Source organism: Ictalurus punctatus, chromosome 16 (assembly GCF_001660625.3).
Source record: "Ictalurus punctatus breed USDA103 chromosome 16, Coco_2.0, whole genome shotgun sequence".
NCBI classification, from domain to species: domain Eukaryota; kingdom Metazoa; phylum Chordata; class Actinopteri; order Siluriformes; family Ictaluridae; genus Ictalurus; species Ictalurus punctatus.
Window position 1 is genome coordinate 22,798,966 of NC_030431.2, and position 11,434 is coordinate 22,810,399.

Below are 11,434 nucleotides of genomic sequence, written 5' to 3' on the forward strand. Positions count from 1 at the left end.
AACATTCAAACTTTTCAGTAACGTTCAATGCGATGCTATTTTCGAATGAAATTCAACTAAATTAGACTCAATTACGTCCTTGACATATAAATGTATCAGTCATGTGTTCTACAAACACCTCATACAACCATTGGGAATGTCCTCCACCATGTCTTCCTGCTCTTCACACATTTCCTCATCCAGCTCAGACCTGCCTGGCTTCAATATTGCTATCAACAGGAAGTCAAAAACTTCCTCATCTGTCACATGCTCTCCTTTATTTCAAAACAGGATAGCAATATTCAGTATGTAATACAATACGCCGCATCTGCTTTTACAGCGGTGGATAACTGTACAACTGCATAGGTTAGTGAATGAGTTAGCAAAAATGTCACTCCAAAAAGGAAACTCATGCTCTGTAGATGAATGAATCATCACTTTAAGAGCTGTGTGAGTAATAAAGTTATTTTTCCTATAGCCAATTTGTGCTCATACGGAAATTTGTACAGCTATATAATTTTTTTTTGTTTGTTTTTTTTCTTTTTACTTTTATTGTGACTAAAAGTGCACCCTTTTGTACAAAAGGCTAAACAATGCACGAAGAAAACTCTTCAAAGGTCTTGAAGGTGTTGAAAGGAAAACGTCCAACGTGATTCACAATGAGTCAGTGGGAGAATGGTAAATGGTAAAAGCACTTATATAGAAACTTTGCGGTTCTACAGAGCGCTTTACACCGGTTCTCATTCACACACACACACACACGCGCACACACCAATGGTAGCTGAGCTGCCATGCAAGGCGCTAACGTGCCATCGGGAGCAACTTGGGGTTCAGTGTCTTTCCCAAGGACGCTTCGGTATGTGGAGTCACGTGGGCCGGGAATCGAACCGTCAACCCTACGATTAGTGGACAAGCCGCTCTACCACCTGATCCACAGCCGCCCACAATGGTGGAGATTTGGGATTTTTTTTGTGAAGAAATTATTCACTAAAGATATTTTCTCCTGTATTCTTCCAGCTAACTTTGGTTAATATTACAGGTTTATTACCAGACAGTTGATCAATTTTATTTAAAAGTGATCCTCCCCAAAACACAGCTGTTCTCAGCCAGGAAAAAAAAAAGCCTGCAGCTATAATTTTCCATGTTGAGCAGAACTTGCTTGAGGGCAAAAACCACTAATTTCCGAGTATCGCAGCTAAAGTTAAGTTTAATTGGAATAAAATGAAATAAAGTAAAACAAACTAAAATAAGAAAGTATGAATCTTGAAAATACCACATTTGCCCTGAAAAGACCGAGCATGCGCATGCTGCTTTCTGGGTGGTCAGGACCTCCTTCCTGTCTCTGCTGTAAAATCAGCGACACCCTGGACAATCTTTATGCACACGTCTGTGAGCACATGTAAACATAAAAAGCAGTGGTTTAAAAAGATGAGACGAATCTTCCAACACAGGAAGTGTCTCAACATCCTGTGCACTTTACTTCAATCATTCAGTACACACTGACACTTTAGCTGGCAGTGTGAAGGGCCTTTAGGTTTCGTGATAATGCACAGCAAGCCTGGCAAAGTGATACAGATAACCACAGACACGTTCTAAATGCTAAAAGAGCATGTGCATCAACCACTCACCATTCTCATTATTTACAATTCAGAACAGTGTGTGTTGGACAGAAAGCTAGTTAGTTGGATTATTACAGGGCCATAATAGAGAAGGGCCAATGGGGGAATTTCGCCAGGAGACTGGGGTTATACCCCTACTCTTTTACGATAACTGTCCTGAAATTTTAATGACCACAGAGAGTCAGGACCTCGATTTAACGTCTCATCCGAAAGACTGTGCTGTTTTTACAGTATAGTGTCCTTGTCACTACACTGAGGCCCCACACAGACCACAGAGTGAGCACCCCCTGCTGGCCTTAGTTTTCCCCGGGAGGTCTCCCATCCAGGTACGGGCTAGGCTCAACCCTCAGCTTCAGTCTGAAACCAAGTGAGAATTGCAGGGAGACATGGCTCTGTGACATTGTTGCCAGTCAGTCAGAACATCAGAGGTGCTTCCTTGCTGCCTGCTAGTCCCTGTAGAGAAAGTGTGGTCTTGCTGCCTTTCAGTCGCTGTAAAGGAAGTGTGGCCTTTGAGCCAATCCCCATAAAGAAGGCATGGCTTTGATATTTTACAGACACCTTTATCCAGAGTGACTTACATTTATCTAATTTAAACAACTGAGCAGTTGAGGGTTATGGGCCGTGCTTAAGTGGCAGGTTGGCAGTGTTGGGAGTTGAACTCACAAGCTTCCGATCAATAGGCCTCCTTTAAAAGGATTAACTGTCACCAAGACCATGCCACCTTTAGGAGGACTGACTAGCACCAAGGCCTCCTGTATGGGGAATAACTGGAATGAAGGTCATGCCTCATTTACTGACAGCTGTAATAAATAAATAAACAAGTAAAAAGTTGTTGCCTTGGTGCATAAGGAAGTCATGGCTCTGGTTCCAGTCAGTACCCATAAAGAGGGTGTAGCTTTGGTGCCAGTCACTCCCTGTAAAAGAGGCATGGCCTTCATTTCAGTCAGTCCCCATAAAGGATGGCTTGGTGCCAGTCAGTTCTCCTAATGGATGCATGGCCTTGGTACCAATTAATCCTCATAAAGGATTAAAGGATATTTTTTTCTTGGGTATAAAAATTAAAAAGCCATCATGCCCATTGCAAAAACTCTCAAACATCATTTGAAATCAGTTCATTTGCCAGTACCGCTCTGGTACAGAAATTTGTGTTGGCATGTTGAAAGCATCTGAACAGAGAATTGCACTGACAGGAGAATTGCACTGACACAAGGCAGGAAGTAACAGATTTTTTTTTTTTTCATTGGACAAATATAGAAAGCACAGGAGTAGAAACAACAATGCCATAGAAGGACATAAAGTGTGTTGTTAAAGTTTTGAGCCACTAAGAATTGTCACAACAGCTTTAGTGCACCTTGGCACAAATTCTACAAGTCTCTGGAACTGTACTGGAGTGATGAGCACTGTCCTTCCAAAAGATATTCCCTCACTTGGTGTTTTGATGATGGAGGGAACGGGGATTGTCTAACAAGTCGCTCCAAATTCTCCCATAGGTGTCCAGTTGGGTTGAGATGTGGTGAGTGTGATGGCGTTAACATATGATTTTCATCCTCATTAAACCTTTCAGTGAGCCCTCGAGACCTGTGGATTGGGGCAGAGTCTCCCATTAGGATAGAAATGTTTCATTATATGATAAAGTTGATCAGTCAGAATAACATTGTATTGATTTGCACTTGCCTTTTTTTTTTTTTGGAGAAAACGAAAATCAATAAAAAATAAATGCCCCCTTAGGGCATAACCGAGTCAGAGAATTCCCTTTCATTTCTCAGTCATTTGTGAGTAACGTTAGGCATGAACAGACAAAGTACAGGGGGTTATGAAATGTGTGTAAACAGTGAGAGTAGCAGTGTAGACATGTCAGTTCAGCAGAAGAGACCATGTGATGCACTGCAAGAATGCACTGCAACACAAACATCCAAGTACTAGATAGCCGTATACACACCGTGTGATATAAGAATATAGTGTGCTTTTGTGACGTAAACTCGGAGCCTGCTGATGCAGTTTGCCTGTATATAAGATGCTGAATATGTAATGTTAGCCTGCGTTTCTTTGGTGTGTCTGTGTGTGTGTGTGTGGGCGGTTGACAATTTCATTACAGCTCTATGAGGAAGTGAGGAAGTCTCTGGAGCAGTGTGACATTCAGGAAGACCTCGAGCACTTCATCAACCTGAGGAGAACCGGAGACAAACCCCCAGGTGATACACACACTGACCAAACACACGGTTTTGTCGAGTGATATGGTGTAAATAGGTGGAGCTTAAGTTCAAATTTAATCATCCAGTCGTAATCTTGATCGTAGTAATGACTGTAACATTCACGGTCCACAGCTCCTGTACCATATGAGAATTTCTACAGCACTCAGAGATCAATGCCAAACAGACAGCCGCCGTCCGTTACCAGGTGCGTCATCGTCACTTCCTGCTATTAAGCTGCTTTCCTCTTTACCTGAAAAGCTGAATTGATCTGAATAATGAATAAACAATCGGATTGCGTCGTGTTCTGCTTTAGGAGAGGAGCCGCACCTCCACCGCCGAACACAGAAGGTCTGAAAAATACACGTTTTCGTATTTTCTGTCCAATTGCTGGATTGCGTTTTACTTTTACGCCGTATGATAAGTTAATTTACATCATAATATTCATCTTTTCCCTAGGTGATGTGGTGTATTCGACTATAAATGATCCAGGATACAGTGTTATTCGATACTAACAATGCACAAGGTAAGCCATAGGTCGTTAGACAGCTAATGGGATAGTTAAAATGTACATCATTTCTCAATTAAAGCTAAATCAATGGAAATAAGCAGTTTAGCACCATACAAACGACAAGTCTAAATCATCCCACACGCATATGAAAAGACAACATCTGGCTCATTAATAACCTTTGTGCATCAGCTGCATCTCAAAAACATACTGGGAGACTATATGGATTTTTTTTTTTTTTAAACCAATAAACAAGAATTTGTTTTCTAAAATGTCACCTTGTGCAGTTGGGTGACACCTTTCCAAGCCAACTGAAGATGTTTGTGGTTACAGGCAATTAGGATGGATAACTGGTCCGAGGCTCACTGAAACACAGAACACTTCTTAGTAAACTACCCCCAGGTGCACATTCATCCCTACCACCCATTCACCAGACTACACCCTCCATTCGCAAACTGCCACCCGACCACGCCCAGTCGAACAAGCCTAAATATATATATATATATATATATATATATATATATATATATATATATATATATATATATATATATATACTGTTTTAACAAACCTACATAGTTCACCTTAAATGTACATGGAACATTGGTACATGACCTAGATAGCTAGGTCACATTCTTACTGTGGACTTGTATGTAATGGGCAAGTTTAGCTTGCTAAGTTTATTCAGCTAACAAGTGAGTTTATGTCATCTGCTTGGGCAGCACCTCTGCTTTCAGTGCCATGATATCCCACGTGCTGTAATCGTAAAACAGTGTCTTGAATGTGCCAAAAAACAACAACTTTGTAAACATCAAAAGAACTGGATGCCTTCAGCTTCTCTCAAGTAGTAGTAGTAGTAGTAGTAGTAGTAATAGTATTAGTAGAAGTAACAGTAGTAGTAATAGTATTAGTAGTAGTAACAGTAGTAGTAGTAGTAGTAGTAGTAGTAGTAGTAGTAATAGTATTAGTAGTAATAGTAACAGTAATAGTAGTATTAGTAATAGTAGTATTAGTAATAGTAGTAGTAGTAATAGTATTAGTAGTAGTAGTAGTAGTAGTAGTAATAGTAACAGTAATGGTAGTAGTAATAGTATTAGTAGTAGTAATAGTAGTAGTAATAGTATTAGTAGTAGTAACAGTAGTAGTAGTAGTAGTAGTAGTAATAGTAGTAGTAGTAGTAATAGTAGTAGTAGTAGTAGTAATAGTATTAGTAGTAGTAGTAGTAGTAGTAGTAGTAATAGTATTAGTAGTAGTAACAGTAATAGTAGTAGTAGTAGTAGTAGTAGTAGTAACAGTAATAGTAGTAATAGTAGTAGTAACAGTAGTAGTAGTAGTAGTAGTAATAGTATTAGTAGTAGTAATAGTAGTAGTAGTAGTAGTAATAGTAATAGTAATAGTAATAGTAGTAGTAATAGTAATAGTAGTAACAGTAATAGTAGTAGTACTAGTAGTAGTAGTAGTAGTAGTAGTACTAGTAATAGTAATGTCAGTTGTGTTCTTCTGTTGCAGAGAATCCTCCCCGCTGTGTCAATGTTAACTCTTCAATGTGGTGTTCAGTAGGTGCCACTTCAAATATTCAGCACATAATAAGAAGTGAAGAGAACAGAGAGTAAAAACGCCGCACATTTCACTACACTGATACAGCCAATGTGTAATTTATTTCCTTTTTTTGCCTGTTTGAATATCAGAATCATATAATATATAGTAATATGGTAATTAAGCCTTCAGTAAATTTTTTAATCCCGTCAGTAGATATGTTGACCCATTGTAAATATACACTGGATTTTACTCTTAGTGCGTGTGTGTTCGTTTGCGAGGTCTGTCTTGTTAGCAGATTATTCTGTTCACAAAAGGCACAGCTGTCTTTCTTATTTATTTTTTTTTATTGCATTCAGTTATTTAAAAGTTGTCATTTTTAAAAAATGTACTGTCTTTCAAATGGCCAATGTGGTAATGTCATGTACAGAACACCAGGAAAGACGTTATTGAGGACATTTTGTAATAATATCAAACTGATAAAAATGTGTTATGAACAGTTCATATCAGGTTTCTGGTTTATCTGTTTGCGGACAGAAAGTAGCGTGAACTTTTGTTGCGATTTAATGACTGCTGTGCTGTTAAACTGCCCTGTACTTCCTGCTTTTAATAAAATCTGATTGTCATCATGATGTCGCCTCTGATCTCCTCTGGAGGAAAAGCTGACATGCCACAGTCCACTGATGCCGAACAAGGACGAGATCAAAGTAATACACCGATATAAATAACGTGGATGGATTTTCCGTTTATACACACGTTACCACAGATAGATGGCTGTGCTGTTATGTAAAGAATAAAACATTTGGAGGTGTGCTGTTTTAGGGTAATAATTAATGACAGGGTGGCGTGATGCGGCATGATGAAAAGACTAGTTACTGTTACCACCCCAAAACTGATTATTTTCCAATAACAACACGTGGTTTATTCCTCTTATACCACAGCCCTTTGCCAACAATTACAATTTTTTTTTTTATAAATGAATGAACGACCGTGTATTTTATAGAAACCTTAAGAGACCATGCATGATTTTTTTTTTTTCTTTCTTATTTTCTTGTGATAACGACTTCATTTTTGTGATCTTGACATAACAACGTTGTTTTTATTGTTCTGGAGGCAGCACGGATGACCAGATTTGTTTTTACTTTGATCAGGGACTCACTCAAGTTGAAACAGCTCTCTTTCTCAGTGATCTGTGGAAGTCACAGTGTCCGACGCTTCAGAATGGGACACGCCTGTCTCTACAAGTCCATCTCTACAACGGGCAATTATTACATTTATGATGGCGAGGACGAGGACAACGACGCGCATGCAATACCAGTCCCACTCACAAGGCGTGAGATTTTCTTGTGGTAACGTGACGGTATGAGAAAACAGCTTTTTATGTCAAGATCATGAGAAAACAAGAAAGACAAAAGAATAATAATGCACGGCCTCTTAGGACTTCCGTATTTTTGTCGTGTTATGTCGAGATCACGGGGAAATTAAGTCGAGAGACCGAAAAAACAACTATTTTATGTTGAGATAATGAGAAAACAACTTTTGTTATGTCTATATCATGAGAAAACAACTTGTTATATCGAGATCACGAGAAAATTAAGTCGTGATCATGAGAAAACAAGAAAGAAAACAATAATAATAATGCAGGCCCATAAGGGCTTCCGTAGTATTTTGCACTTGCAGCTATAAATTTAATAAGGCAAATGCACAAAACCGAACATATACATACGTGAAAGGCACAATCATCAGCAGATCCTATTAGCTTTCATGTTGTTCAATCTACACATGTTTTACACTCACAGACTATCTAAAACAAGAATAGAGGAAGTCTTTCAGTTCTGTTCCAGAGGAATCCAGAGGAACCTGCAGCCTCCGTCAGGTGTGTGTGATGTGAACGTTTTGCCGTGACGGAAAACTCTGGTCCGGACCGTGCTGTGCTCTCTGATGGACGTCTTAAAAACCGAACACCTACCCTCTCTCCGGAGGTCAGAGGTCGCAGAGGGTGTGGCCTTCAAAACCCGTAAGCCGCGGAAGGATCCGAAAACCTGCACCGTCTCAGAACCCAGGTGTTCAGATGAATGATGTTCTGATAGGTCAAGAAACTCTTGGTCTAGTCTAGATTTTTTGTCCGGACACTTTGCAGGACTATCAGCGCTGCTGCACTCGACGTCACTCGGCCATAATTGTCTCTTCACTCCTGTGTTGGTGTGTTCAGACTGGATTCTCTGTGACCACTCCTCTTCCTCCTCTGGCGGTGTGTGACTGAGAAGAGACTCGAGCCAAGATGGCTCTAGAGCTGCACCGAAATCCCATTCAGACAGGTCCGTACTCGCGGAATATGAGTCCGAGTGTGGTGTGAAATCTGAAGCTGGGTGTGAGACGCACTCTGAGGTGTTCTCAGGCTGCGGTGTGAAGGCCTGGAAATTGGTGAGGTGAAAAAACATGAAGATGAGGTCATTGTTGCGTTAAGGTGAATGGGCTAATTGTGAAAGTCATGGCACCCCCTGCTGCAAATACCTCGATTTCTTGACTTCCTCTCTATACTAAATATAGTGTTCTAAACGCTCATTAGAATTAATTCTAACCAGGCACCTCGTTAATAAAACTCAACCGTTATATTATGTTTATACCACAGCGCTGCTGAATTCTCAAATCTGATTTGTCAGATGGTGAACATTTTTCCGGAACGGCAACTCAGACTGCGGTGCAGGCTATGAGCTTGTTCTGATATGTCCTCGTTTCTATAGCAACAGCTAATTCGCTAGCTAAGTGAAGCCTAATAATGAGTATTTCTTTAATTAGTGGTGGTATTCAACGAAGAACTATGAAAACGCAGTATTCGTGGAAGGAGTCTCCAGTGTCAGCGCTTTGGACCAGTCAGAGTCAAAGCTTTAACTTTTAAGCGGCTAGCGAGAAGGAGAGAAAAATAGATAAAGACGCCGAGAGAGAGATAAATGAAACAGACAAAGAAGGAGAGAGAAATAGAAGTTGGCAGAAACAGTTAAAAAGAGATCGAGATTTAAAAAAAGAGAGGCTGGTGAAGGAACTACTGTGTATAGGTGCTATAACAGCTGATAAGAGGAAATAAATTGTTTTGCACACGTTCCACAACATAACTTGGTCTGTATAGGATTTTGCTGAGGGTTCTGCTTTAATTTGAGGGTATTTAAATCCAAATCAAGTGAGTGGTGTAGGAATTACAGCACTTTATATACATGCGTTCGAAGCAAAGTGGCAACTCGGTGGTAATTCCCTGCCTTCAACAGGGTAAAAATCTGAGAAAAAGCCTCCTCGATGTGAAATTTAAGCTCGTCAACTTGGAGTAGTCTTCTCAGCTACCAGTTTGTGACATCAAATCAACATGGCCGCTCACGCTGTGAACAGTGTAAAGTCCCACTTGTCTACTTTTAATAGAGTCTATAGCAGTATTGGGTTTAGATCAGTTTATATACAGACACATGACGTTATTACGGCTTACAAATTACCACATTTCGCCATGTCATTGCCACACTAGATTATGTTTTATACCTTACGACAAGGTAAAACTTTGACTCACGATGACGGCGGTCGCAGGTAGGCCTACTGTATGAAGTAAACAAATCGCATTTTAGATACGATAGAGAGCTCTGCCTGACTTACGTCCAGTACAGCAGCGTAAATCTCAGCCTCTTTGACCAGCTCCTTCAGCTGAGCGTTCCTCTCCTTTAGGGCTGAGATCTCCTCCTGCTTCCTCTGCACACAGACATGGAGCTTCACACAGAAAGAGGAGGAAATAATCACTCACCGAGAGACGCGAAACAACACAGAAACACCGCAGAGATTTAGAGAAGATTAAATACCAAATAATACCCGATGTAGACTGAATAGAAGTTGATTTTTAAAAACGAGGTAGCCTCTTTTTTACAGGAACAGTTTGGTTAAAACTTAAATATACAATTTCCATTTTAGCCCAAATACAGTTACTGACTGAAGACAGGTTTGATGTCTCAAGTTTGTTTCCTTACTTTTGCAATTCTAATCAATAAGGGAAGCTTTTAGACTCCAGTTTAGCATCGTCCGTCCGTCTGTCTGTCTGTCTGTCTGTCTCACCTGTCTATTCATCTCGATGGCGTTACCCAGGTAGTGTTGAACGGGATCCACAGCGTCCATCGTGATCTTCTCAGCTGAATTGGTTCTGAAATAACAAAATGGAAATAATATAGATAAACAAAAATAAATACAAACAAACTAACTAACTAAATATAGTCTACATTTAAGTCTTTTTCAACAACTCAAAATCGGCAAACAATTCAAAGGCGCCTTTACCATTCAGAAAATCTAGAGAGAGAAAAAATGAAACAGTTTTAATTACCCCACACTTGCTTTAAACAAACAAACAAATAAAAAACAGGAACAAAAACAAATAGAAAACAAACAAATAAATAATTTAAGAAATATTTTGTCTCCGTACCACAGAGTTATCAAGTGATTACAAGTCTCCTTTGTCATGCAGAAAATCAGAAAACATATATATATATATATATATATATATATATATATATATATATATATATATATATATATATATATATATATATATATTAACCCACGCTTATTTAAACAAACAAACTAACAAACAAAAACAAAGCAAAACACTGTGGTTCTAACCTTACTGAAAAGCAGCTGTGTGTGTGCGCGTGCGTGTGTGTGTGTGTGTGAGTGAACTCGTGCATTCCGGCGCACTATGACAGCACGGCTGCACGTGCTCTGCTCTGTTCTGCTCCGGCGGTTGAGATGAGCGGGTGCAGCGCGCGCTGTGGCGGTGGACGTTGCTTGGTGCTGGTCGTCAGGCGCGAGCTGTATAGTGACGCTGTGCTTGAACTAACTCCGCGCGCGCTTCACAGCGCCCACAGAACAATCCAGTCAGGTTTCGCGCGCTCAGTTTAAAAGCGCCAAAAACAAACAAACAAAAACAGACTGGAAACAAACATACCCTAGAAAAAAAAGAAGAAAATAAATCAATCATATTCCCTACAGGTTTTAAATGCAGACTCTGACAGCTCTTTAAGTGGTGTTGATATTAAATGACACGTGGTCATACTGCAGGTTTTCCCTCAGAAACCTGTGTTTAGCTTGGAGAGTTGATAATGGGTCTAACTGCCTGCTAGGCTGGAGACCTGAAAGAGAAAAGGCCCTTTGAATCAAGGTTCATTTTCTGGAAATTTCCACTGCGCCTGAGGAAAAGTCTAGAAATGTACATTTTAGCTCACATTTTACTTCATTTAGCATTTGAAACTTTCAAAAATGATATTTTTGTGGACATGACTGTATATAAGCAGTGACTTATATATACATATATATACATATATATATACATATACATATATATATATATATATATATATATACATATATATATACATATACATATATATATATATATATATATATATATATATATATATATATATATATAAAGTAGTGTGGCTTGATAGCTAATATTAGCCTGCTGAAAAATGTAGGCTAGCTAACAGTATTTGAAATATGGTTTAGGATTAAATCATATAGATTATTAATTTTTTTGTATAAAAAAATTTGAAGATTAAATTCTTGCATCATTACATTTG

The 11,434-nt window shown here is 39.2% G+C and overlaps 2 protein-coding genes across 3 annotated transcripts in view; one reads left to right on the forward strand and one right to left on the reverse strand.

The window, feature by feature from the left end:
- pstpip2 (proline-serine-threonine phosphatase interacting protein 2) overlaps nt 1-6,463 on the forward strand; it is a 31,909-nt gene extending 25,446 nt beyond the window's left edge. For both annotated transcript variants that reach the window (XM_017489880.2, XM_017489879.2), the window contains exons 11-15: nt 3,694-3,790; nt 3,923-3,995; nt 4,104-4,138; nt 4,247-4,313; nt 5,805-6,463. In XM_017489880.2, coding sequence (XP_017345369.1) covers nt 3,694-3,790; nt 3,923-3,995; nt 4,104-4,138; nt 4,247-4,302 — 261 coding nt within the window. In that variant the 3' untranslated portion in view covers nt 4,303-4,313; nt 5,805-6,463. The remainder of the gene's footprint in view (nt 1-3,693; nt 3,791-3,922; nt 3,996-4,103; nt 4,139-4,246; nt 4,314-5,804) is intronic.
- A 93-nt stretch (nt 6,464-6,556) lies between these two features.
- On the reverse strand, nt 6,557-10,593 carry LOC108277284 (multicilin). The gene is made up of 4 exons (XM_017489881.3): nt 10,476-10,593; nt 9,918-10,002; nt 9,468-9,578; nt 6,557-8,245 (listed from the first exon to the last, which is right to left on the reverse strand). Exons 1-4 carry the CDS (start codon nt 10,538-10,540, stop codon nt 7,661-7,663), a joined length of 846 nt encoding a protein of 281 aa, XP_017345370.3. The 5' UTR covers nt 10,541-10,593; the 3' UTR covers nt 6,557-7,660.
- Nucleotides 10,594-11,434: the final 841 nt, after the last annotated feature.